The sequence below is a fragment of the Tenrec ecaudatus genome, chromosome 12 (assembly GCF_050624435.1).
Source record: "Tenrec ecaudatus isolate mTenEca1 chromosome 12, mTenEca1.hap1, whole genome shotgun sequence".
In the NCBI taxonomy this organism is placed as follows: Eukaryota; Metazoa; Chordata; class Mammalia; order Afrosoricida; family Tenrecidae; genus Tenrec; species Tenrec ecaudatus.
This window is the reverse complement of record NC_134541.1, coordinates 9,580,569-9,607,734: the sequence shown is the minus strand read 5'-3', so window position 1 is coordinate 9,607,734 and position 27,166 is coordinate 9,580,569. Positions and strand designations below refer to the sequence as shown.

Here is a 27,166-nt window from a genome sequence, read left to right as displayed (position 1 = left end):
TCGTTCAGTCAGGCCTCCATGTGGAGTCCTTCTGGTGTGGCCCTTGGGGATGGACGCCATGTTCCCTGCAAGGTCAGTGTCTGAGGTCGTTATAGTACTTAGTCCATGGCGCGGTTCCCTGCCCCAGGGGCTTTCTGCTCTGCATGGTGCTTCAAGCTCCTTCGGAGTGGATCTGTTTGAAACGACAAGGCTGTGGTGAGTAGCCAAGCCCTTGACCTGTTGAGCGGGAGGGCCTCCTTCACTCTTGACTCATGGCAACCCTGCAGGGCAGGCCAGAACTGCCTCTGTGGGCTTCCGAGGCTCAGCTCTTGACGAGGAGAAAGCCTCGTCTTCCTCCTACAGAGCGGCTAGTGATCTTGAGCCCTTAGCAGCCCAACGCACAGGCATGACGCCACCAGGGCTTCTTATGGAAGCAGATGGTGGTCTTTTCTCCCACTGAGCAGCTGGGTGGGTTCGAGCCACAGACCGTGGAGGGGAGCAAACCCCTAACGACCCACAGCCCCGTGTTTATCGGACTCCGAGGAGGGAGAGCTGCCGCTGTCCCGGCTGTAGAGCCCCAGCTCTCTTCACAGGAGTTAGGAATGACAGCGTGGGCAGGGGGCAGCGCTGGAGAACTGCGCCCCAGCCTACTCCCAGGGGTTCTGTGCCTTGTCCCTCTGGGCTTGGGGATTCGAGCTCTCCTGGGGAGAGAACAGAGGGTGGGGCAGCATCACTGAGGATGCCCCACCTGGCCTCCGGGTTCAGCTTTGGAAAACGTACTTTCCATCCAAAGGCTTTTGTTCCCATGTATTGGGTTCCTGGTGGCTTGTTTTCAGAGAATTCAACTTCCCAGAACTGGTTTAAACCGATTCTGTCAACTATCTAGTTATAGTGCAAGTCTGGTCCACCCCAGCCCATGCTGCTCCAGGTGTGGTCACACCCGAGGCTGCAGACCACTTCCTTGTCCGGAGGAGCCAGGAGCCCCTGGGGGAGTCCCCACCCAGTTTGTTTCCCGTAGATGATTTGGGAACTTCACGTGGAGCCCTGGGGGCCTCGGGGTAATGCGCTGGGAGGTGTCACCACAAGGTCAGCAGTATGCAAGTCAGAGCCAATGCCTGGGAGAAAGATGAAGCTGTCCACTCCAGTTAGTCTTGGAGACCCACAGGGGAAGTTCCACCCTGTCCTCTAGGGTCTAGGGCAGTGAGTGTTTTGGTTTGTGGGGGTCTTTCTGGTTTGTGGGGGAGTGGTGAGGGCTTCTAAGTGGACACCCTTTCCCAGGACCTAAGCTGGCTCTCTAATGCAGTCAGTTATCAAACTCTCTACCTCTAGCTCCCCTCCTCGTCCTCCCTCCCTCATCTGACCACCGCCCACCCTAAAGAAAACTTTTCAAATGCCGTTTCCAGCTAGCAAAGATGTCAGATGATGGGGATGCAGCAGGACCCCCACATCAGTCTTGGAAGCACGGCCAGGATTCCCCTGAGAAGCCAGGACGGCGAGTCTCGCTGTGGACAAGATGAGGAGGCCGGTCCCTGGAGAAAGACCGCATGCCTGGTAGAAGGGTCACCAAGATGAGTTGACGCAGCAGCTGCTGCAACTGCCTGAACAGGGCGCTCAAAGTGCAGGGCACCGGGCAGCAGGACCCTCCTAGGACACGTCTCTCAATGGGCGACTGATGGCCGGCTTTCTCCCTTGTGAGCAGCTGGGTGTCAGGCACCCTGGCCTTTCCACTAGCTAGCGGCGGCACCGCCAGGGCTGTCCCAGGGGACAGAGCAGGTACTAAACCGGGGCTTGGTTTTTGAGCAGTAATACTGACTCCGTGAAGGTTGGGTAGCAGCAAGCCAGTTCCTTTTGCTGGCTGCAAGGCTACCACAGGCTGATGCTCATTAAGAGGTGCTTCCCAGTCTGTGACAGACACGCTCATGTATTCCAGGATGAGGCCACACTACAGGGGCTGCAGGGACAGGGCTGGCAGGCGGCTGCTCCGTGGCAAAACTCGGGCTTACACACTTAGTGCACGTGTGAAGCTGCAGTTACCGAAAAGGTAAACAGGGCTCTCGCCGAAGGCAGGAGCACGGTAATACAAGACCAAAGCCCAAGATCGCAAAACACCAAATCTCTCTTTACATCCACTTATAATAACATAACTTTATTAAGCTGAAATATATCATAAATAAAACAAGTAATGTCTACTGTTTGACAACGTAAGTATCAATTAAAATAAATCAAACTGGAATGAAATAAATACATAAACAAAAATCCAACAAATTGTACCTCTATTGTATGTACTGTTGTCTCAAAGAAGGAAGGGCAGGGGGGAATACAAAACCAGTAGTACTCCAATAACTAATACTGACGGGCAAAAAATGTTTGGTGGCATGGGAGGATTTTTTGCTTTTCTATGCATCCAGAAATGTGTCTGCAAAGGAGAAATCCGAAAACCCGCAAAATTTCAGCACAACACAAACTACTATTTTCTAATAGATCTGGTGATTTTTTTTTCATTAATCACACATTGACGTATCGCATGCCCCCTCCGCATTTACAGTTCCAGGCAGCGCTCGTTGGACATGGCCACGGTCAGATTGCAAACATGCTCATCTTCAAAACGAGGCTGTGGACGTGCGGACCTCAGAGAACATCGAGACGATGCACACTTGGCTCAGCTTGCGAGCAGGAGGGCGGTCCACAGGGTGGCTTCCCGACGCGAAGCCCTCCACCTAGGCGCCCCAGTGGGGGCTCCACCACACGCCCCCCACCTCCCACTGGGGCGCGGGCACTGGAGTTCCCACCGCATTGCATAATGAGAATCGGGATCCTTCCCGAGTTTTACTAAACTATTTTGGGTCTTTGCCCTTGCTCTGTGCAGAAGGGCAGGGCAAAGAATAAAGAAATGAACAGTGCAAACTTACTTTTGAGACGGTTCCTCAAACATACATTGCGCCAGGGGGGTGGCTCCCCTGCCCTCCCACCCAGGAAAGCCCCCGTCTTTGCACATGCACTGAGAACGCTACTGCCTCCAAATATGTGGCCGGGAGCGGGGAATGTTAGAGGTGGAAGAAAGAGCAGGGAAACTCATCTTCCCTCCCGGGGAGGCTCAGGTAGCAGATCCCCATTCCCCGTCAGTGTGCGTCTGAGTCAGGGTGAGACCCCGTTAGCCCCAGACTCTAACCCCAAGGCCAACATATGCAGAAACACGTTCCGTCCTCTCCAGACAGCCTCCCTGCACACGGAGCACGAGCCTTCGGACACGCCAAAGGAGGCACAGGCCCGTCCCTCCCCCACAATAAATGCAATCTGCCCCAGAGCCAGTGGCAGTCAGGAGCCAGCTCTACCCCAGCACCGCGCTGCTCTACAGAGGAAAGGCTCTCTGTAAACACGTGTCCCCTCCACCCCACCCCCCCACCCCACCCCCCAAAGGCCGGGCTCCTGAGGACCATGGCAGCCCGGGGGCCACCTGCACAGCGGCAGGGGGGACACAGGAGGCCACAAAAGAGGGGGCACAAGTGGACAATGGCTTGTCTCCATCTGTGCGGCACAGATTGATAGACGGGGTGGGTACTTCCATCAAGACAACAAGAGATTGTGGAGGATTTTAATATCATACAAGTCATTTTTTCCTTAAAAAAACACATTTTAAATGAAAACACAAACTGCTCGACGTGGTGAGCAAATAGACGGGGGGGGGGGGGGGATACAAACAGTATTTTTTAAACAAGCAGATTTCCAACAGAATATATTTACAGAATTTTTTTTTTTTTTACCTGAGGTGCAAGCGTTACATACTTCCCCGGCCCCCACCCCCGCCTCCTTCCAGCAGCGCTCTCAAGGACGCGAAAACAAACCACAACACCCACCGACGTTCTATTTGGTCAATTCTAAGAAAAATATCGTTCAGGAACAAAATAGAGATTTCTGGTCTTCGTACGTGTACAACCCAACTCTAGTCTTTATTGCTATTTGGTACAAAGTGAACAGAGCGACTTGACACTGTAGTGTTCTTTACGTCCCAGGCACGGTAATCACAGCTTTTTCTCTCTCAGTAGCTTTCCGCCTCCACTTCCTCCTCCGATGAACCAAGGGGCTTCGCTCCGCTCGGTGGGGAGTTCGCGAAGCCGGAGCATCCAGACTCCCGCAGGCTGGAGACTGAGGGGGAGAAACGTTTCAGAAGGTGAGGCTCCAAGGAGATGAGGTTATTAAACGCCTGTTCTTTTTTTTAAGTAGGTAAAAATGAGGGAGGCAAAACAACAAGTAAATGAACCAATCTCCAGGGGCTGAGAAAGGCAGCGGGTCCATGTGGCTTCCGAGGGGGCGGCAGCCTACACGGCATGAGCACTGGGCCCGGGGTCAGCAGGCCCGCCTCGCTTACACGATCTGGCAAAAGCAAGTGCTTCCAAGAAGGAAGCCCAGGAACGGACACTCGGAAGCACCAGCTTTGGAGTCGGGTGCGCCTGGAGCTCCCACAAAGCAGGGGGAGGGTGGGCAGGGGCGGCTAGAGCAAGGCCCTCACCCCTGCCAGATACAGAGGCCCAGCTCTGCGGGCAGCCGCGGGCCCAATGTGGCCGGCGTTACAAGGCGCTGGACCTGTCTCCCAGACCCACTCAACGCCGACGCCGTGCTGAGGAAGCAGCCAGGGGCCGTGTGTAAGGGAATGGGCAGGGACGTGTGGCAATAAAACTTTCAGGACAGACAGGCAAGTGAAGGGCAATTTGCCCATCTGGCTCCTCTTGCTGTGACCAGAATTAACCCTAACTCCTGGGCAGCAGGAGCAAGCCTCATCTTTCTCCCTCGGAGTGGCTGATGCTTTTGAACTGCCAACCTGACAGTGAGGAGCCCAAAGCAAACCCACCATGGCACCAGGGCTCCCAAGCCTAGCACAGAGAAGCCAATGCACGAGAGCCCGACGGGGGCTGCTGCTGCAATTTCCCACAGCGGTCAACACTGAGACCCAGGGGCGCTCCAGGCGCTACGTTTTCACACTCAGAATCAACGCCACCAGAGTCTACTGGCACATAGCTGGTATTCCTCTTCCGAAACATTAGCCTTACGGGACAGATTGAAATAAAAAACACGTGCTCACCTTTCCTCCCAAAACAGGAAATCAAGTTTTTTTGTCATTTGGTCGGTAATGTGCATTCCCGAGAAAGTTTTCATAGTTTCTCTTTTGGAGTAGGCTGCTGGCTAAGTGTTGATACGACACAGGCCTTTTTCCTGATTGGAAAAGCAAACAGGGGAAGGGGGGGGGCATTCAGAGCAAGGTCAAGCACTAAGGTGTGGTGGCCAGAATCTGCTGCTGCCTGACAGTCCACACCGGTGCACCGTGCCCCTGCAGGGCAGGGGCACACCGGCTACCACAGAGGGACCTGAGCTGTGGCCTTAAAGCAAGCTCACCACCACCACCCTTTCTCCCTCGGAACTACTGGACGGTCCCCAAGGCCAGCCTGTGCTGGCAGCTGGGTGCTTCACTGTAGCGTCACCAGGCTCAATCAGTGCGGCGCGATGCTCAGGGCAAGCAGCCCCTTCACGTCGCCCCTAGCTTTCTGCATCTGAAAACTGCGATGGGATACTAAGGAGCGAGACCTCCTGAGGGAAGACCTGGTAGGGGTGCTTTGGGAGCTACTGGCCACTGTGCCTATGAAATGCTCTGGGCCCCAGCACAAACCACCCCCTGGGGGACTACTTCGGGCACCGTACCTTCGAGCGCTGCGCTGGCCACCTGGCTGCTGGGGGGAGCACAGGAGGGGTACAGGGGCCCGGCACCACCATAAGGCTTCGGGGCGGCCAGCCCATTGGGCGATTCGGCCTCACTGGGGCTCAGGAACCTGGACTTGGAGGACAATACTGACGGGGGCGGGCGGACGAAGTCCTGGGGCAGCAGGCTGGAGATGGTGCGGGCATGGTACTTGGGGAGGTCGTAGCCCCTTCGGGAGTAATGGGTCCCCGGCTGGTCAGCCTCCAGGGTCACCACACTCGATGATTTCAGTCTCTTGGGCGGCAGCTCGCCAAACTCGCCGCTGGCACCGCCGCCACTGCGGGTGGAGAAATACTCCCGGCCGCCTGGGGCCCACTGGCTGTCCTGCTTGGAGGGGTGGTCGGCAGAGCCATTGACATGGCCACTGCCCGGGGGGGGCTGGGGCGGGAGCCCCGCTGAAGATCTGAGTTTGGTCTCGCTCCGCTTCGTCTTGTCTGGCGCTGCAGCTGCACTGGTCTTCGAGTAGATCTCCGGCACCTGCTGCCGGGGGGGTGCGGCCACTGGCCCTCCAGGGCCGGGCTGTGACCGGTGGGCCTTCAGGTTACTGGGGGTTAAAGTGATCCCGTTCACACCCGAGGCCAGCGGGGGGGGCTTGTCTGGCCCCAGGGCACACTGCCGGACCTTCTCAGGCGGCAGGGCCTTGGCCTGCATGGGCCCGGCAGCCTTGGGCTTGGCCTTGTGCAAGGTGGACATGGGCGACACGTCCTTGCCCAGCAGGGCAGGAGGGCACCCTGTGCGCCGGTTTCTCAGCTGGGCCTTGCTCCTACAGTTTTTGTGAGTGTCGGGGTTGTACTTATGCTCCAGTCTCTGGTGCATCATTAAGACCTCTGGGTAAAACGTCTTGAAGGTACAAAAGGGGCAGGTGATGGTGGGGATCAGGTTTTTGCCCAGTGACATGGCCGGGCCGTTGTGCAGGGGCCCCCGGGAGAGATTCAGCGGCTTCTCCTGACCCTCGGCCAAGGTCTTGCTTCTGTAGGCGCCAGCAGCCTCCCTCAGCATTTCTCGGCGGCTGCCGTCCACGGAGGGGGCGCTGCCATCGGGGCGGGCAGTGGCAGGCCCCTCGTGCTGACCGGGGGTCCGGCCGACCTGCAGCTCCAGCACGGCTCTCTTGGTTAGCGCGTCCAGGAAGGCAGTGGTGGACCTTTTGCTCACTTTGTCGTCGGGCATGTTTCTGCGGCTGTCCTGAGTATCTTTGAGGGCTGGCGGGAGGACCCTGCTGCCGAGAACATTCTGGAAGGCGGAAGACACGGCCTCCTTGAGCTGCTTTGTCGGGGGACTGCCTTTCCCATCTTTGGCACCGTCAAAAAATCTCTTCAAACTTTTGGGCTGCACACTCTCGGTGGCCGTCAGCGCGTCCTCGGGCCCCTGGCTCCTCCCGTCACTCTTGCCCTCGGTGGTGGCAGTGGTGGTGGTGGTGGCGGTGGCGGCGGCGGCGGCCAGCTCAGGCTGCTTGTCCTTGTGATGTCTCTCCAGGTGGTAGCGCAGCGACGTCTTCTGAGCGGCTGCGTAGTCGCAGAATTCACATTTGTACGGCTTCTCACCTGCAACGAGAGACGCCACCATGTGCAGGGCTCGCCGAGGACTCCACTAGGGGCTCGGACCTGATGCCCGTGCCTTCTTGCGTTTCCCTGCCCGCGCTCTCCTGCCACATCACCCTTTCGCCTATCGCTACCCTGGACACACTGGAACCGTGAGGTCCGGGGGGGGGAGAAATTACCACCAAGCTGGGCTTGAAGCCGCTATGAACCCCGTCTGGCATTAGCATGCACTGCTTCGTGGACGACCACAGCGGCTTCCTGCTGGACAGCTAGTGGCGCCAGGCACAGAGGCCGAGGTTGGCTCACCTGCCCCAGGTTGCACAGCTACAGAGTGGCGGGGTGCACACAGCCACCTGGGCCCTAGATCTCCCCCCAGTCTTCTCTCACCTAGAGACCACTCACTGTATACTCCTGACGGACCCCCGTTCATAAAACTCAACACCAAAACGCGCCGGAGATAAGTTAGGGAAACCTCAGGAGGACGGTCATCATTCCCACCACACCAAACTTAGCTGCCACACTTGGGAGGGGGTGTCAAGGACTGAACTATCACACAAAAAACCCACTGCTGTCGATGCCAACTCATGGCGACCCTACAGGACAGGCTGGAACTGCCACTGTGGGTTTTTAAGACCGTGGCTCCTTGTGGGAGTCAAGTCCCCACTTTGTCCCGTGGAGCAGTCGGCTGATTTCAAACTGCTGACCTTGCAGTTCGTCGTCCAGCAATTAAAGTGGCCACTCTGCCACCGGGACGCCACAGCAGCGGGACACAGGCCCGCTCGGGCGCCAGCCACAGCGCGCCCGCTGGCCGGCCACTGCCTTCACTCACACACATTTCAAACGACGCCGAGGTCCTTACCTGTGTGCGTTCTAAGGTGAATATTGAGGTAGTAATTTGAACGGAAAAACTTTCCACAGTAACTACACTCTCTGGAGGACGTAAGGTGTTTTATTTTTCCAGCGTCGTCGTTTTTATCTTAAAATGGAAAACAGAGTGGTGTGTGTTAAGAAAGCCGTGGCAGCCCGGACGCCGGCCAGCCCGCACGGGGAGAAGCAGACAGAGGGACGCATGCACACGCGGCCCGTCCGCCCGCCCTCCCTGCTACCCTCCTGAAAGAGTTCGTCCTTGGACGATACAGATGAAATCCATGGGAAACCATTTTGTCAGACCAGCTGGAGCACAACAATAATGTACGTGACCAGGGGTTTTAAAATATTCTGGCTAGAAGCATTTTTCTGAAAGCGTGAAGGTGCTGGGGTGCAGAGGTGCTAGGATTAGGGCACCCCAAATATTGCCTGGGCCATCTGCCTCCATCACCCACATGGCTTGTCTTTTTTCTGGGTGTTTGAGACTTTGGGCTCCTTCTCTGCCTGCACAGGTGGGACGCCCCGGAGGCAGCGTTGGGCAGGAGTCCCCCCACCTGGAGGGAAGCCGGCTTCTTAAGCAGGGGCACGGGGCCCCGGAGCTAGCCTCAGCCACCAACTCCTCTCCCAGCCAATGGGCAAGGAAGGGGCTTCCTCTATGGAGGTCACGCACGCCGGCCGCCACTAGAGGGCAGCAGGCACAGCCTGATCTGCAGGAGAAAGGAAGGACAAGTTTGGGCGTGGGGCAGAGTAGCCTCCTTTGTCCACTTCCCAAGGTACACCTGACAGGCCAGGAGCATGTGTGAAGCTGCGCCCACTGCCTCACGATCAATCAGGTCAGCGGTTCACGGGCACCAGTGCCAGGATCCAGTTAGGACACAGATGAATGATGAGCGGGCGCATCAGCTCACCTCACTGCCACCGCCAACTCACGGCAACCCACCAGGGCAGGGCAGAATGGAGCTCCAAATTAAAGACAACGCCCCATCCTCCTCCCATGAGCCTCCTCCCAGCCCATACCTCCACCTCCTATGAGCAGTCAGACAGCCCCTTCTCCAGGTGCCTGCATCCCCCTCAAAAGCATGAAACAGAAGCAGCCCTTGACCGAGGCGACACAAGCCAAGCTGAAGGCTTTGACAGGACTGTCAGGCTCGACTCCAAACCCACAGGGGAATTGCAAGCAGGTTCCCTGAGTGGGGAAAACCTAATGCTGGCTCAACTGTCAGCCGTACCCAAGCAGTCGCTACAATTTCCTCCTCCCAACGGACTCCAGGTCAGAGATGTGTGGTGGCATTTCATTACAGCCAGAATGCTGGACATGCCTTGATTTGGGGGGGGGGGGGATGCCTTGATTTGGGGGGGGGGAGCCGCCAATTGTCCATCCCAGCCTGGTCCCTGCCCCTTCTAGCATCGCCTGTGATTGTGCCAGGCTGCTCTCTACAACCTTTCAGGCACAGGCCACGGTACCAAGTGTTGGAAGTGTGGAGCAAGGATCTCAGAACTGCTTTTGCAAGCAGAAAGCAGGGCAAAGGAAGGTTAAGCAATGTATACTTGGTCTGAAAACAGCCTCGCACCCCATTCTTCGGCCCATGCCTCCTGCTGGAAACAGGCTTCCTACAGAGCGCTGGGGCATCTCGCTGGGCCCAACTGCTTCTCCTTTACTGCTCACCCCCAACACTGTCCACCGGGGCAGAGACCCGAGCTCGATGCTGAGCCCTGAGTGACAGACAGGACACGAGCATGGGCTCTCTGCCAGCTAAAACTTGTCCTAGGCTAAGTGAGAGGCTTGCTTCCTGCATACGGGCAGGCGCCACCATCTACGTACTTAATTTTAAAAAATGACTCTTCTCACGACCATCACATGCTCAATACAGAACCAGAGAGCCGACTGCTTGGCCCCAAACAGAGTTGAGACACCTGACGTAGCTGCACTGGAACGGGGCTCGGAGGGGTGGGACTGCCTGCACCCGAATTCAAGGTGCCGTTCTCTCCTACCAGGGCTCCGGAACCAATTCACTCTGGCTCCACCCCTGCTGGGAACGTGCCTTCCCAGCCCAGGTACACAGGATCAGAATCAGTGTTTCAACCAGATACCCCGATTCCTCTGCCCAGGCACACGTGGCTTTGAACTGCACTTGAGGACGCAGCCAAGTCAAATGGGCTGGAGCCCCTCTGCTAATGAGGCTGGGAAAGAATGGAACCCCAGGTGGGACGGATCCTTTGCCCCAGATGATGGCTCCAGAACTAGCCGGAGAACAAACTCAGTGCCCTCGCTCCCGCACACCAGGGACACGTTCTCAAAGATTGCCCCTACTGGATGTGCTGGCCTCCTGGTAAGAAAGGGGAGGCCACACGAATGGCTTTGGGGCCAATCCCTTCCTGTGGGGAAGGCCTCGCCTCTGCAGCCAAGATTCTGGATGCCGTCCTACGGCTCCCAGCACAAACACCGCTACTTTCAGCTGAAGCACCAATGCTTGTCCTTGGTTAGCGAGAGACGAAAATCACAGCCTTTTCTGTGGCGGCAGCAGCCTGACTGCGCCTTTCACCCAAGCCTGCTATTACAGAAACAAGAAAATGAAGGCCCTGCCAGGCTCCCTGCCGGACCACAGCGCCGCCGGGAAGGGGCTGGACTCAGCCGCTCTCCACATGCCCAGGCCGGGGGGACCATCTGCAGTGGCGCCCCTGAGGGTGAGAACAGTGGGGACACACCTCGGCACGCATAGGCGCCACTTACCCAAATGCAGTCCTTCCGGAAGCCCGTCCTCGGAGCCGTCCTCGGAGCCGCCGTCACCTCGCTCCACAGCCCCACTCTCATCCAGGGGGGCTGCCAGATCTGGGGAGCCCATCCTGGGCTGCCGCCCATCGGCGGCCAAGGTGGGTGACACGGCGTCGGCCCGCCGGTCCTTCTTGTGCACCCGGGAGTGCAGCACCAGCTGGTGGTATGTCCGGAAGGCCTTGCCGCACTCAAAGCAGTGCGTGGGCTTCTCTTTGTGATGAGCCAGCTTGGGGTGCGCGTCCCCAGACACGTCCCCATTGGCCGGCCGGGCCTTCTCTTTATCGTGGGCGAGGCCCGCACAGCTGCCTTTGCCGCTCCTGGGCTTTGCAGGGCCTTCCGTGTGGCCTTTGTGGGCGGCGCTCCAGATCTCGCCCAGCTCCTCCTTGTCTGAACAGGAGTCGTCATTGTCGGTGCTGCCCTCCTGCCCAGGCTCCTTGACCTCCCCTCGGCTGACGGCCACCTTGCCCTTGGTGGCCAGCTGCCAGGCCTGGTAGGTGGTGAAGGCGTCCAGCTGCGGGATCCACCTGGCTGGCTTCTTGGCTTTTTCCAGGTGGGATCGAGGCTTCAGGTTGAGAAAGTGCAGGAACTCTTCCTTGGGGGTCACCCCCTCGGGCCCCGGCCCAGGCGAGGGCTCCCTGGTGTGCACCTTGCTGTGCCCGATCAGCCCCTCTTTGTCCGGGAAGAAGAAGCCGCAGAACATGCAGATTTTGAAGGGCGACGAGAGGCCCTCGGCCGCTTGCTCCTGCACCACCACCTCGTTGATGGTGGCCGGGCAGTCGAGGCCCTGCTGGAGCTTGCTCCGCGCCCCAGCCTTGCCCGTGTGCGTCCGCATGTGGTTTTTCAGGAACCAGGGCTCCTTGAAGCGGCGCCCGCACACGCTGCAGCCGTACGTGAAGGAGTCCTTGTGTTTCTTCATGTGGGCCTCGATGTCGCAGGCTGCGCTCAATGTCTGTCCGCACACCTCGCAGCTTGGGTCTTCCTGGTCTGGGCAGCTCTTGTCCTTGGCTGGCTCGGCGCCCATCTGGCCCTTGTCCAGGGGGCTCAGGTACTCGGCTTCGACGCGCAGCACCGCTGGCTCACAGAGGGTGGGCCGGTGCTGCAGCAGCACATGCTGGTTGAGGTCTTCCGAGTGGGCGAAGGCCTGGTTGCAGAACATGCAGTCCAGGGGCAGGGGGCCCTCGGGCTGCACGCTGCTCCTTTCCTGCGTGGGTCGGAACGGAACGGCGGTGGTGGCCCCTTTTATGGAAGGGCCATCAGCCACCTCGTTCTGGGGTCCTAGGGAATTGCTAATGACCTCAGGCCCGTCCATGTACACTAAGAGGGACTGCGTTGGCATGTCACCTGTCGCTGCCGGTTTGCACCTCAAGCACAAATCTCCGGAGTGGGACGGAGTAAGGCCACCTGCAAGGCTTTGTTGCGCTCGCTGCCCAGCGTGTGAATGATCCAAGTTCAAAAGGGGCTGGTCACTTCCAAATCGCTTCTCTTCAGCAGCGTTTGGCCACTCAGCAATAGAGGTTATCTCGGGGGGTCTTTCCACACCCACGGCATACAGCCCCTCAATTGCAGGGACCAGTCAGTCAGTCCATTCCCTGTCTGCGGAAAGGAGGGATGCAGGTGGACAAGAAGTCAATCCCAGCGATCCTGACATGAGGGATTTTCCAGAACCTGAGGAAGGACAGAAGAGGGCTTTAGCTTCTCTGAGACCACCCCAAAGCATCCTGGGGTATTGACCATGTGAGGGCACGCACCTCGTCCCTTCCCATCTAGTGCCCCTCCCTCCTCGATACTGGCTGATCGGCTCTACCTCACGACACCCCCAGCACAGGAACCAAACTGCTAGGCATTCGTCCATCCAGCTGCGAAGCTAGCAAACAGGGTGCTGTGCTCATGTCATTGGACAGCTGCCTCTTTGGGAGCAGAGACCGTGTTTTAAATACAGTTCCAAGGCGATGCCCTGGGGGCACCAGGGTTAAAGTGCTCACCCAGCCACTAACCAAAAGGTGGGTAGTTCCAACCCTCCTGATTGGCAGCCTGGAAAGCCCTGGAGGCTCTTGCTCTGTCCTGAGCGGGGTTCTGGGCGGGGGCTTGTCAGAGTAGCTGCTCTCAAGGTCTATGAGAAGCACTGGCCTCCACAAACCCCAGAACTGCAACACTTGCTACAGTAAGATGACAAAAATCAAAGGACTTGCTGTCAAACATCCCAAAGCAGCCAGAGCTACAAATTAATCTCCCCAAAAACACACCAGTCATGCGGGCGCCACGAGTCGCCTGGAGATGCTCACACTTCCCGGGTGAGCCTCCCAAGCAGGGAGTGCAGGGGAGGTGGGGGAGACCTCTCCTAAGAGTCCCATTGTCAGGGTGACCTTGAATCCCTGTAGCTTCAGAAGACATTCTCAACCTCAGCCCAGGGCAAGGCCCAGGGCTCAGCAAGTGCTGGTCTCCACCAGCGGGGCCTCCTGGGCCATCACGCTGCGTCACTGCCCGTCTCTGTAGGTCCCAGGAGGGCTTCCCTGTCGGCAAACAGACCCTCTCTGGCGCTTCCCTGGGAGACCCTGCAGGTTGGGTGGTTCAAGGCTACAGCTTTGCTCTTGGGGAAGACTCAAGTTCTAACCCCAAGGTTGCCCACTTTCTAGGCCAGCAGAGGAACTGGAACTGTTCTCCATGAACAGTCTCTCCCCCACCCCCCCAACACACACACACACACACACACACACACACACACACACACACACACACACACACACCCGAGTTATTCTATTCTTCAAAGCTAATGCCATCCACAGTACAGCCCCCACCACCTCCAGGGCACAGAAGTCCTGGCTTTTCTCCACTTCCTCAAAGAACAAGGACTTGTGGGCTCAGCGGCCAGGAAGCACATCTTCCCCTTCTTAAAGCCTACGAAGCAAACACACAGTGACTGGGGTCCCCCATAGGCGGGAATAAACTTACAAAGCGACCCTCAGGCAGGCTGCTGCAGATCAAAGATCAGGGGGAGACAAAGAAGGCAGAAGGCACTTCCCTAATTTCTTATAGTCGACAGGGTGGTTACCAACATGGGGGAGGGGGGATAGAACACCCCCGAGGCTGACGTTCTAGGCCCGCTTAAGTCACAAGCTTTAAAGCTGCCCCACCCTGCCCAGGCTCTCAGTTTTCCATTTCCTGCAGATTTGATAAAACCAGATGGGATCATCCTCCCAATTCCCAGACTCCCTGCCTCTTGAAGGGAAGACCTACACTTACAGAGAGAGTGGCTCGTAAGGTTCTCCAGTACTCTACCCATCAGACCCCCAAAAAACAAACTTCACAGCCATCGAGTCAATGTGGACCTATTGCAATCCTACAGGGCAGGCTGGAGCTGCCCCTGGGGGTTCTGAAAATTTAACACACACACCCCCCGCGTTAAAAAGCCTCCTCTTTCTCCTGCGGAGCAGCTGGTGGCTTTGAACTACCCACCTTGGAGCTAGCAGCTGTACATGTAACCGACTTGGGCTCTGTACTCATCAGGATAAGAAATGATCACCTGGGCTCCCATGTGGCTCGCCATTTCCTAATTCAACACAGGTTCACTGAAGACTGGGGTTGCAGGCAGTGTCTCAACTGAAGAACCCGCATCCTAGAGAGGCCCCTCAGAGGCCAGGAGCTACAAGTTACATAGTATCAATTTCAAGGTGAAGAAACAGTCGTTGTTCCCAGGCTTTTCTTCCCTTGTGGGTGCTAAAAGGGTTTGTTTGTTTTTTTTTATATCACTCAGTAGCAAGAGCAAACAAATTCTTCCCTCAATGGCCTCACTTGATTGTGATCAACTAGACCACCAGTGTCAGACCCCACAGTGAAGGCTTTTCAAGTGTTCTGTGGATCTAGCTTATGCAGAAATCGCTGTAGTCCTAATCTTTTCTAAAATGGCTTCCAAAAAGGTCGCCAATCCCCAGACGGTATGATCCAGGTATGTTTTTCTGCTCTGGGCAACAACCTAACTTGGTTACCGAAAAGTTTTACCCCAGGACAGTTTGGTTAGTATTTTTATCTCTGCAGTGTTTACATTCAGTAAGTCAGGAAGCCACCAACCCCTTCCAAGTCCTCTCCCCCCCCTCAGCTTCCTTGGCCATCGTGCCCCAACAAGCGCTGCCACTCCCCCCAGCTTCACCTGCCCTGCCTGCCCACCTGCCCCATCAGCCACTTGACCCAATGCTGTCCACCCTCCTCTCCCAGGCAAAGCGGATCCCGTTCCTGGGGGGCCTAGACTCCCAGGGCAGCAGCCATCCTTTAACCCACCCAAACCAAACCCTGGGCCAGGGCTTTGCTGCCCGCAAGGCTCCCCGTAGTGGTACCACAGAACCACAGCGCGTACACTGACTCCAATGTGGGAGCCGTAGCTGATCTGCTGTATGGAAACTATCACACACACAGATTGACAGGACATTCAGAGACAGGAAAATATTTGGGGAGGGGAGGGGCCACAGAGCACACATCTCCAGTCTCACACTCACAAGGGTCCCTCCTCCTCCACAGGCTCCTTTTCTGCCCACTGACCAGACAGCTTAGCCCCGACATCGCTTGCTCCTTTGAAGGTATGATGTGCAGCTCAAGTCCTATGGCAGTTTGCTTTCAACTATCTTTCTCTGTACTGAAGAGCAAGGTCCTGTTGAGTACCTGGCACAGGTAATCAACACCTGAAACCAACTTGCACTGATGTCCATCCAGCATTTTGATGTGGCTCCCCAGGGCAGCACTGTTAGGACGCAGGTCCTACTAGCACTCTCACATTGACCATCACACTCAAAAAGGTACCCCTGACTTCTGCTCCCCTCTCCTCCTGCCCCAAGGGAGCCAAAGGACACAACCTGGGGCCTCTAGCTTTGCCACCGTAGAGAACTAGAGAACGTTCCTCTGGCAGGAAGCAAGGGATCCAACTCAAAGCCACCGCTCTGTGGGGCACCAGCCACTCGCCAAGCAACGCCCGCAGCGGGGCGGTTTTTAAATGGCTGGCCCACCTGACGAACATGGACACAGCCCAATAGGCTGTAAAATAAGGGGCGGCCGAGCCAGTAGCTGAAGTCCGTGCACGTGCACTGTGGCAGTGGTCAGAACATGGCACGGGGGCCCACATGCCCTCGTCTTTGTGAACAAAGCACTGGACCAAGTTGGGGCAGGGGGGGGACAGTGAGAGGGAGAGCACTCGGAAGCCCCCAACTCTGCTTATTCTAAGGCACTTCCACAAAACATGTGCCTCACATTTTAATTTCGGCCTCTAGTTAGGTGAAAATCATCACAGCTATTCCCCAGGGAACCTCAGGTAAATAGTGGAACCTTGGATCTTAAGCGGCCACGAGAGTTTTTAACAGAGTTTTTAACGGAGTGTGAATCCTTGAGTCGATCCTTTCTGACTTCTTCCCCCACAGCATCTTCTTGGAAATCCAGCAGGAGCCTTCACTGTCAGTGCGTACAGTGCTGCCTGAAATCTCAAGGCGGGAGTTCCTTAGATTAGTTTTTGTCACTGGATTTGTGACGGAAGCTCCTGGAACTACTACAGCCTGTGCGCGCTCCACGTTGGGGCAGGACTCACGATACCTCGCTGACCACGCTGCCACACAACTCAAGCATTCCCTCGGACGCGCACTCTGGTGACCTGTGCCGGGGGCACGTCAACTGCACTGGTTCTCATACACGTCTTGAAATGCAGTATGTGTCCACCAAAGCAAGGAGCAGGTAAGGTGTTCAAAGTCCCCCAAAGTGCCCACAACGCATGTCATAAGTTTTGTTGGTAGTCAATGAGCCTGCAGCCAACCTGTAGATGCGTTCCCCCAAGACCCAAGTAATGGTCAGAGAGCACTGAAAGAAAGTCAACCGCAACAAAACTGCTCACACAGGCCCACGCACTGGGGTCCTGAAGACTCAGTCACCCCTCCCGAGCTGGGTGGGAGATTCAAGAGCGCTCCCTGTCCGCTGCCCCTCTGAACTCTACCCAGCGCCACCCTCCCCCTGCCATTCTGACCAGCGCGGCTCAGAATGCCCGTGGTAATGTACAGTTGCAATCAAAGCCTGCAACTTTAAATCTTTCAACACTATTTCAGGGAACTCGCCAAGGTCACACCCCACCAGCTAAATGGTCAATCCAACTTTCCTAATATAGCTATGGAGGCTAAGTTAAGTCAGAGAAAATTATTTTTAAGTATTCAAAGACCCTGTTCAACATTTCTGTTGGGCTATTCCAAGTCAAAGTTCGGGCAGAAAGCTGTAAGACACAGTCTTACTTTCTTGACTGTGTGTATAAATACTTCCGTTCTACGTAGGATCACAGATCAAAGTACTATTCTCTTAGAAAAGAAAAACTGCCCAATTCATTATAAATCAGTTACGGTCAGTTACAAGGACCTGACCTTAAATATCAATTAAAAGTGCTACATTATTCGTTTTCGTTTCAAGATTAGTAGGAACAGATTCTGTGGGCTGTACACTTGCTTTTAAAAACTCCCAGTTTGACCAGAAAAGGAGAACTGAAACCTAAGGGGAGGGGAGACAGAAGCTGGCACCACTAGGACGGCTACCTAACCGGGCCAGCTTTAACGTCTGCAGAAGCCTCTGGACCGGATCAACTGCACAGGCACACAGTTGGGAGAATTAAAAAGAAATGCTTTCTTCAACTTACACTCTTTAACCCTCCACAAAGGAAACTGAAGGTGTGTGTGTGTGTGTGTGTGTACACCTATTACAAGAACTACACAAACCCTAGTTTACTGCCTAGTACATATCATGACACTACTTTGTCCACAAGGCCTAATGATGAGCCTCCCCAGTCTGTCCAACTTCACAAACACAAACAGAGGTGTGTGAATCCTTCTGCGGGGTCATTTTAAGTAGGCCCCTCCCCGTGGTGGTGATTTAGAGGCAGAGAAGGGTGATGGCTGAAAGAGATGAGCATTAAGTGCCATGAGTGAACTCTCCATGTGGAGAAGGTAGAAATGGCCGTGGTTATAAATAATCCAAAAAAATTAAAATTCAGTCAGTAACTACACCCCTCCTCTTTTGTTCAAAGAAAGGTTATGTTGTAGCCCTGGTTCTTTTCTCCATTTGTTTGCTTTTGTCATTAGAAGAGGGGGAAGGGAAAAATGCTCCCTTCCATTAATGAACACGTACCATCTAATCCCCAGTGAGTAATTTATGGAACTGGTCTGACAAAGCATCCACAGGATTACAGGCGCCCCCTTCTGTTAAAACAGAACTGTCATAATCAAACAGTGATCCTGCCTTTGCCACAGGGTAGGAGAAAGGGAAAAACTTCCACCTCATTCTGACCCAAAAAATAGAGCAAGCCTAGACTCTGGCCAGCCCACAGCACTACTTTCAATTCGAAAAAGGTTTCCCAGCCTGGTGGAAAAACACACAGCAAGCCACAAAAAAAAGGACGAAGAGAAAAAGAGAGAAAACCAAGCCGACTGTCCACGTCCAGGCTAGCTGCCCCTGCAACTTCTCCCCAAAGGGGCCCCCAGATCCAAGGCAGCGTCAGGGGAGCACAGGAGCAAAAGGCTCAGTGCTCAAGACAAGTGTTCTCACACAACTTGGCAGATCTAGCCCTTTTATTTCTCAACACTACCATATCATTACCAAAGCGGGCCCAAATTTCCAGTCACCAGTTAGGCTGTTGCCCAGGGCCGGAAGTAATGGGGATGTGCACAGCAGCCGGTCAACAAACGTTCCAATGTAAACGGGCTTGAAGCACCATCCCAATGCTGGCAGTGAACGTGACAGTTGGGCAAGGGGCACTGCGTGGGGAGATTCCCTAGGAGTGAGCTGGAAGATAGACTAGTAGCAGGACGGAGAGGGCTGCCAGGCAGGGGTGGCAGGCAGGCTGGAGCAAAGAGAGGGCTCTGTTCTCTCACTTCCTTAAAGCCAAGATTTCTATCGTGGGCTACATTCAAAGCTTTGTCCCAGATACCACTGCAATTGTGCCAAAGCAGCTAACTGGTTGGGGAAGAGGGGTCCAAGCCAGTATTTCAGAACACTTTCTACCCAGCCCACAAGATGAGGGGGGGGAGCTTACATTCCTCCAGCACTCGGACTGCCCTCTCCCCAATTTAAGCAGTGTCCTGCTCTCCGTGTAGGAAGTACATTCACTCTTCCACATGTAACTCAACTAGCGTAGCCCCAACCACCAAAATCAAGACATGGGCAGACAAACCACCTCCACCCCACACACACTCACTTACTTCATTTACATGTTAACTGAACCCTTCCGTTTTAAAATATGTCATATGACTGGGCCTAGGATGCCTTTAAACTTGAGACCTGTAGTTATTGCTATCTACCTTCCTGGGTTTTCTTTCCAGTCTCCAGTCACTGGAAACCAGCTCCCGGTACACCAACCGTAGCCTTTTTCCGCTCCCCTGCTATAGTCTGCTTGGAACACTACTCAGTGTGGGCAGCCGCACTGCCTCAGCACCGACTTCCACTGTGTCACCCTGAAGCTCACCAACAAGCCACTGCACTGGCAGCCGGCTTCCTCTCTGCAGCTTGTTTATTGAGTGCCTGCTATGGAATTGCACTGAAACGAGGAATGGACCATGCAAAACCACACGGGGTCAACCAGCTCAAAACCTCACAGCACACAGGCCACCCAGTCCTGGCAGGTGGCACGACCACAAGTGACCATTTGGGGAACACATGGACACAGAAGGTCCCATCCGTTCACGGGCCCAGCTATGAAAGAGGCTGTGTTCGGCAGACAGGGGTCCTCACAGGACTCCGGCGGCCTATTCGAAGTGCGTCCCACTCAGTATCAATGTGTGTCTTCTGGCAAGTGGGGGCAGAGCCCATCTTTGGGGACTCCTGAGGCTCTAATCAAGCAGCTCAGAATTAAGTGTTCCAGGGTTGGGTAACAACAACCCTGCTGTGGTGCGCACGGTTTTATAATAAATGCAGCCAAGAGGGGAAGAACTGATCCATGTGTCTCTGAAATGAGGAGCCCAGTCGTAATGATTCCAGCACTTTAAATGTGACTCGAAACACCTTATTTTCCTGTTTCCTCTTTAAATACCAATAATTAACCAATAAATAAAAGTTCCCCTCCAAGAGAAGTCATTAGGGCTCCCCTATTTGTCCCTGGCAGGTCCCCTGGCCAAAAATGGAGGATTAGTCAAAGAACACAAATCCTCCGACTCCACCTTAAAAATTCAGTGCAAGGACAACCCCCCCCCTTCCACCTCCCACTCCTACTACCAGTGGAGTGGGAGTGAGGAACCAAAATGTTCAAGCTGAACCGAAAGATTATTCAGGGTGAAGGAGAGGAAACTCCCACCAATCGCGTCTAGGTGGTGTAGTCGGGCTCTTTTTGTTAGCCAGTAAGAAAGGGGAGGGACCAGCCAAGAGACCGAGAAAAGTCAGCTCGAAACTTCGCTCACAAGTTATTAAAAGTCCAACTGCAAAGCCTTGGGAAGGTGGCCTGGAGAGAGAAGTATTAAAAGAAGTTGGACACTCCGAAAGAAAGAAGAGCGTGCCCTTCACCTGTGTGTCCTAGTCGTCTCCTACTTCCTCCTCCCGGTATGCAAATGAGCAGTCCACAGGAAGAGAATTAACCTTCAGATCGATTCCACATTTTAAAAAAGGATAAGGAAAAAGCCCAACGGAGCCGCCAGCAGTCTTCGACCCAGAATATGCTTAACAGACAACGCCAGTGATAAAATCTGTCTTTTTAACTACCAACGGGCCAGTGTGTCAAAACAAGAGGGCCTTCATGGAGTCTGTGGGGGAGAAAAAAAAGAAAAGCTCTCTTTTCATTCTATTTGTCCAGGAACTTTCTGAAGCCCCCCTCCCCACTTATGTAACGCTTAAAAAGGTGAAGATCCCCCCTCCCGGGGTCAGGGAGGCAGTTGGGGGAGGGGGAGCTGGCGAGCCCAGAGCCAAGTTATCGGGATCAAAAAAAAAACCAAAAAGAAAACCAAAAGAAGGAAGCGTATTCGTCTTTAGAATTCTGAACAAAACACTATCGAAAATCAACAGAGCACTTCTGAGAAGGGGAAGGGAAAGGGGGGGAAAGGCAGCCCGTGGAGGGCACACCTTCCAAGTTCTGAGCCAACATTAGCTAGCAAGCACAAACTAGTGGGGCTCGACTGTTATTTTTCTCAGGCAAAAAGCAATTAGGCTATTACCCTGCACTTGTCACTGCAGACACATAAAGGCTTCTTAGAAACGGCATCTATTAGTCATTCTCAAAGTCTTATAAAAATCTGGCTTTTTAAAATTCTTATTTAGTACCAACCAAGACAGTTGAGGGGGGCGCAGCTCTAAAACATGAACTCTCTAAATGGCTTTCCTGACACATACAAAAGGGAAGGTGAAGGCCGCCCCCACAAACCCCACCCCACCCCCAGACCCCTACCTAGCCCGCCAGGCCGGCCGGCAGCTGCACCTCCCTGCCTTTTCTTTTGTTGCGCTTAATCTCATGTCAGGTCATTCAACCAACTCCAAAGCGATGAAGACATAATTGAATCAACCTGAACGGAATCAGACCTAGGCTCCTTCCAGCACGCGCAGCGTCATGGACCGACCGTGTGAGCCCGCGGGGCGGCGCAAACACGGCGGGCGCCCCGGCCGTGGGGGGCAACTAGGTGCGACGCCCCACCCGCACCCGCCGTCGGGGTAAAACGAGTCTAGGAATGTCCGCGGGCCGAGGCTCCGCGATGAAGGCGGCGGCGGCCCGGGCGCCTCGGAGGGCAGCCCAGCGAGCCCGCAGGCTCGCAACTAACGACCCGCTGGGGGAGGCTCCAGGAGGGAAGTTGCTGCTGTGGGTGTGGGTGCGCGTGCGCGCGCGTGTGCGTGTGAACAGGCCAGGAGTGGCTCCCGTAACTCAATCGGAGGAAAACTCCCCGCCCGCCCTGCCCTGCGCCCCCACCCCCTCCCACCCGCCCAAGAATGCGGCTCCGGCCCGGGCGGCCCACAAGCCCAACCGGTGGGTCCCGCAGCCGGCGCAGGGCGGGGACGGCCTTCCGGGCCCCTGGGTCTGGGGTGGCGGCCCGCGCTCCGTTGGAGTCTCCCTCGCAAAGACCACCCCCGGGGGGGCAGGGGCGCCCCTAGCCCCCCTCAGACCGCCGCCTCGCTTTTGGGGGCCAAAGCGAGAGCCCAGAAGAGGGGACTGTGCAGTGTCACCCCGGCGCCTCTTGGCACCAACTTCCCTTTAAGAAAATGAAAGACTTTGGAGCGAACCTTTCGGTCCCTGCAACCTTCCGGAGCCCCTGGCCCCCCTTCCAGCTAGCTTTGGGGCTCGAGGGAGCCCTGAGTTAAGAGAGAGGTTCTCAAACCGAATAGGGGCATTTAAGAGTCAAAAAGAAAATCTTTCGAATTCTAAGTTAAACACACACACCTTATCGCACATACGCAAGAAACGCAACCCCGAGCACTGCCCGGATTTGGGGGCGCGCGCCGGGGTCCGTGGCCAGGCCGGGCCCCTCCCTCACCCCGTAGAAGCGCCCTCCCCGGCCAGTGTGGACAGTCCCGGCCATTGTCTGCGGGGGACGCCCGTTTGGGCGCATTGTTTTGGTACTACCAACTTGCTCCAACACCCCCCTCGCCAGCCACAGGGGTCACCCCGCGCCGGCCGGCGCTCCCCAAACCAAGTGGGTAAATTAGAGGACCTGCCTCACGGGGTGACCCAACTTTTCAGAAGCGGCCCCCACCCACGCAGGCGCCCTCCGACCGGGCCCTAGGTCCCGACCAGAGACGTGGGGAACCCAACACCAAGCCATACTGGATTTTTCGGAGTGAGTGTGATGGTAAACATTGTACACACCGGGCTCCCCGACACCTCCGCGCTGGCGGCCCGGGGAGAGGGGGCGCCCTAGAGGGCGGAATCGAGCAGAAGCGGGGGGTCCAGGCGGGGACTGGGGCCATCCGAGGGGACCGAAAACAAGAGCCGGGAGCCTCGAGGGCGGCTCGGGCCGCTCGGGGACTCGGGGGGGGCGGGCGGGGGCGCCCCCTTTACCTGCGGCTCCGGCTGCTCGGCCATGTCCTCGCTCGGCGGCGGCCAGGGCGGACTAGCAGCGCCGAGCGAGCGGGTTTGAATGGGAGGGCGCGGGGGAGGGGGCGGGGAGGCGGCGGCGGCGGCGCCAGCGACGCCGAATTTCTCCCGGCCTTTTGTGCCGACACCTCCCGGAGCCGCGCCCGCACCCGGCCCCCGAAAGAGCGGGGGCCCGCGGGGTGCGCGGCGAGGCCATCCCCGGGGCGCTCGGAGCCCCGCGCCTTAAAGACCCTCCCCCGAAAAGAAGCGCCCCCCACCCCCCACCCCCGCCTGGAGGATTTGGGGGCCGGGCTCACCTCGGGCTCGGGGCTAAGGTGAGCGGGGCGGGGGGCGCACGGGGGCAAAGGCGCGGGCGCCCCCTACTCGTCCGCGCGGGGACAGTGCAGGCGCGGGGGGTCCCTAGAGCCGCCGGGGCGCGGCGCGTCCGGCGCACGGGGACAGTTGGGGCAGAAAGTGCTCGGGAGCAGCTGTTGCGCCCTCGCTCGGCCCCGCCGCTCCTAGCGCCCCGCCTCCTCCTGCACCGGCCTCCAAGCCACGCCCGTGGACACGCCCCCTCTACCACGTGCTCTGCGCAGGCGCGCCCCCGCCCCGCCCCCCAACGCAGACTCCGCCCCCGGGGCGCGAGCCCGCGCGCTCCCTGCTAGGGCTCTTCCCCTCCCACTCCCCGCCTTGCGCGCACGCGCCCCGGCGCAGCCCCCTCCCCCGCCATCCGGCTAAACGTGGCCTGCGCGCGCCCAGGCGGTTCCAGTGACAGGTACGGGGGAGGGGGGCGTGAGGCAAGTGCGCAGGCGCACTCCCAGGCCTCTTTCTTCCTGGCCGCCTCCCCCTCCCTTGCAAGGTGTGCCCGCGCAAAGGGAGGGGCTGGCGGCCCGAACTCCTGGGTCATCCAAAATTACAAACAAGCAAAATCCCAATCCGCGCGTTCGGTTAGGAGAGAGGGCAGCTATGTACACAAACACTTTTTTTCAGCCGTGAGAGAAGATTAAAATGTTTTAAATCAGTACCGGCAAAATGCTACCCTTGAATTGTTGTGATTTTTGTTATTCTCGTCGTTTCCCCCTAAAGGGTTGGGCTTGCCCTGTTCCTTCAATTTGGGATTTCTAAACTTGGTTTCAATTCCGAAAACCCAACTGATTTTGACAGAAATCCATCTGAATGAAATGCAGCTTAAGGTGTGGACTGAAAAAAATCAGAACTAGCCTCTTCCTCACTCCTCCCCTAGTCTAACTCATTTATAGTTTTTCCAACCGTTCCTGCCTCCGCAACACACACACAATTGTTTGCACGGCCCCCATTTTAGGTCAGCCACGAGGAGGAGGAGTCTCAGAAACACCAATCCTGTCCAAGCCCCCCCCCCCAAAATGGGAACCCATGCAGATGGGGAACAGCTAGACAAGTCGCGGCGGGGGAATAAAATAAAATCGCCGTGTACTTCGGTATTGGCCTTGGGTGTAATCCAGAGAGGTATTTTAAATACACACTTCCCCATCGGATCGAAGGGGCGGGGCCTTTCCAAACAAGCCGGAGCTGTGGCTGAGGCAGGCGGCGTCCCCCGCAAATGGGGGGAAGGAACCTGAGGACCGGACGGGCGCCTTTTTTGCTAAGCGTGATGTTTTGCTGTCTTTTTACACATAACTAGCAGCCACCGCATCTGGTCGGGTTAGGCTTTTTTAAAAAGTGAATCAACTACTCACAATTAATTAGCAGATTCTTCAGCCAGCACTTTTGGTTGTTTTGTTTTGTTTCACTGATAACTGAGGGGAGTCCTAGCGAGAGGGGCCTCTCCGCCGCCCCCCCCCCCCGTCTGTCTCTGTAAGACAGACACAGATTATTACCTCTACCATCCACCTCCTAAAACGGCCCCAAACACACGTCACACCAGAAACTTGGGTTCACTTACGGAAACGCAGGGGGCGGAGCAAGAGGAGGAGGACAAGGCAAGACACGAACCGGAGGGGCCGGGCTGGGCCTGCAGAGCAAGCCAGCCTCCCGGCGCGGCGTGTTAATGGATAACCTTTGAACTCCGAAACCTTGACGGCTGTCACACAATGGCGCCCAAAGTTGGAAGCCCAGGGTCACAAATTAAGCCGAAAGAGGCATCCAAACTTCTCAGTCCAATGTTTTGACAAATAACCGGCTGACAAAGCACAACACGGCGCTGGCTGCGGACCCCGTTGCTCCGGGCGTGGGCTCCGCACTAACACAAGGAGGTGCCTTTCTGCCTCGACACGCGGGGCTGGCTGCCCCTGGGCTAGCAGAACGGGGCGCGGGGTTTGGGGCTGCCCCCCCACCCACACACACACACACGCACTCACACGCACCAATTCAAAACCTTAGCTTTACAACCGCAAGTGAGTGGTCGACACGGATCTGTCCGCCGAGTTGCTTCGGCGTGAACGTTACGTTTGAGGACAGAAACACAAAGAGCCTTCTTTCTGGCGCCCAGCCAAGACAACTGGGAAATGGTTGCAAAATTCCGCCCGCGACTGGCTGCCGCGTGGGGGGCACACGCGAGTTTTGGGGGGCGGGAGCCATCGCGGCACACCCCAGGGCCGGCTGGGCGCCCGGTTCTTTCGGGGGGACATGGGGGGCTCCCACGCGGCAGGAGCCCTTTGAGAAGGCAGGTCTGGTTAAGGAAAACACAAGCCCCCCTAAATAACGGGGTGCGCCAAGCAGGCGCGGGGAGGGCCTGGCACTACTGGTCCGCAGGGCAGGGCCGCGGGTCTCCCAGCACGGGCCCACCCCAAAGGCGCCGGGTGCTAGAGAGGGGGCACCCTAACATGTGCGGGGGCGGAGGGGCTGAGAGAGCCCCATTTTGCGGGGTTTAGGAGCCAGGAATCGCCGAGCCCTGGTTTCCCTGCCCTGGGTCCGCGGGGTCCCCTCCCTCGCCCACCTGCGTCACGGCGCCCCATCGACACGCACCGGCCTCCGCGCCCTTCCCAAGGATGTCCCATCTAAGTCCGCAGAGACAGACAGACAGAGACCCCCTCGACTTTAAGAGCCCAGTGTGCCGCACAGGAGGCCCTGCGGGGGGAGAGGGGGCCAGGACATGGCAGAGGGAGAATGAAGAAAGTGGAGGCCCAGCCACGGCCAGCTTGTGCCAACTCCGAGCGGGCACTGGCGGGCGAGTCGGGCGCCCCCTCTGCGTGGGCCACCCAAGGCCGAACCCTACCAACCTCGGCCATGCCGTCCACGGCCTCGCGCGCTGAGGACGCGGCACGAATGACTTACCAACCGGGAAGGGCGCCTCCGGACGAAGGAAGGGCGCGGGGCTCCCCTCGGCGCCGGGGAGGCCGGAGGGCACGCAGGGGCGTCCGTTCACAGACCGTGAGCCACCCTGCGGACGGCGGCATTTGCACTCAAGCGATGACTGGACGAGCCGGGCTGATGGCATCAGCGCCGTTAAGCCCTTCATCCCACTGAGTGTCCTTACCAAGCGCCCTTCCCACGGATGGCGCCCCGTAAACTATCCACAAGGAGGCCTGGCGGTGCCCTGGCGCCTACAACTGGCTGGAAGCAGCGCACCACTGAGCCCAAGCGCAGTGCAGCCATTTGTCCGAGTCCGGCCCGGGAAGCCGTTGGGGTCTTGGGGTCAGCTCTACTCTGTCCCCAGGATTGCCGCGGGGGGATCAGTGGGGTGGCAGCAGGTTACTGTTTTTTCACCATCTTTAACCCCATTTGTCCACAAACTTTTTGAAGCCCCTTCAATAAGTAATCGGATGGCTGTCCATAGTTGCCTTTCCCCTGACCGGTCACACATACACGTCCTTAAAGTGCCCTGTGAGCACTTTTTTTCTCTCTCTCTAAAACCATGTTATTGGGAACTGATTCAGATAAGAGCACCTCTTCAAGCTTTCTAACCTTACTTGATCATCCAAATGGGGAGTTTAGGGCGAAATCAAACGGGGCTGTTGACAGTAATTTCGTAAAATCCCCAAGCCCATTCAGTCAACCCAAACCCTACAAGTCAGTCCATTCCGTTCCCAACCCCGACCCACCACAGGCACACCGTTCATCCACGGCCACAAAGAATCCCAACCTAGCTCACCTTGGCCCACTTCATCTCCCGTACAGAGGGATCACACACAGCTTTCTCCTAGTCTAGTCTCTGCTCAGAAGCCCCAGCGGTCTCATTCAACATGAATGAATTGCATCATAGCCCTACCCCATGGCTTCCACTGGTTTCTAGAAAAAGAACAAACTCTCTGGCCAGGATCCTCCCCCTGGCTCACCTTTCCAACCTCAGGTCCTAG

General features: G+C 56.7%; 1 protein-coding gene across 6 annotated transcripts in view; it reads right to left on the bottom strand.

The window, feature by feature from the left end:
• Nucleotides 1-3,394: 3,394 nt before the first annotated feature.
• The window catches only part of ZNF217 (zinc finger protein 217), a 36,608-nt gene continuing 12,836 nt past the window's right edge, over nucleotides 3,395-27,166 (bottom strand). Inside the window, exons 1-6 of one of the 6 annotated variants that reach the window (XM_075528498.1) lie at nucleotides 23,210-23,416; nucleotides 10,865-12,571; nucleotides 8,126-8,242; nucleotides 5,671-7,269; nucleotides 5,057-5,187; nucleotides 3,395-4,122 (exon numbers count right to left, since the gene is read on the bottom strand). In XM_075528498.1, coding sequence (XP_075384613.1) covers nucleotides 5,078-5,187; nucleotides 5,671-7,269; nucleotides 8,126-8,242; nucleotides 10,865-12,242 — 3,204 coding nt within the window. In that variant the 5' untranslated portion in view covers nucleotides 12,243-12,571; nucleotides 23,210-23,416 and the 3' untranslated portion in view covers nucleotides 3,395-4,122; nucleotides 5,057-5,077. Of the gene's footprint in view, nucleotides 4,123-5,056; nucleotides 5,188-5,670; nucleotides 7,270-8,125; nucleotides 8,243-10,864; nucleotides 12,572-21,278; nucleotides 21,653-22,685; nucleotides 22,824-22,877; nucleotides 23,117-23,209; nucleotides 23,417-27,166 lie in introns of those variants that run through there. The other 5 variants (XM_075528500.1, XM_075528503.1, XM_075528502.1 and 2 more) reach the window with 5 other exon arrangements.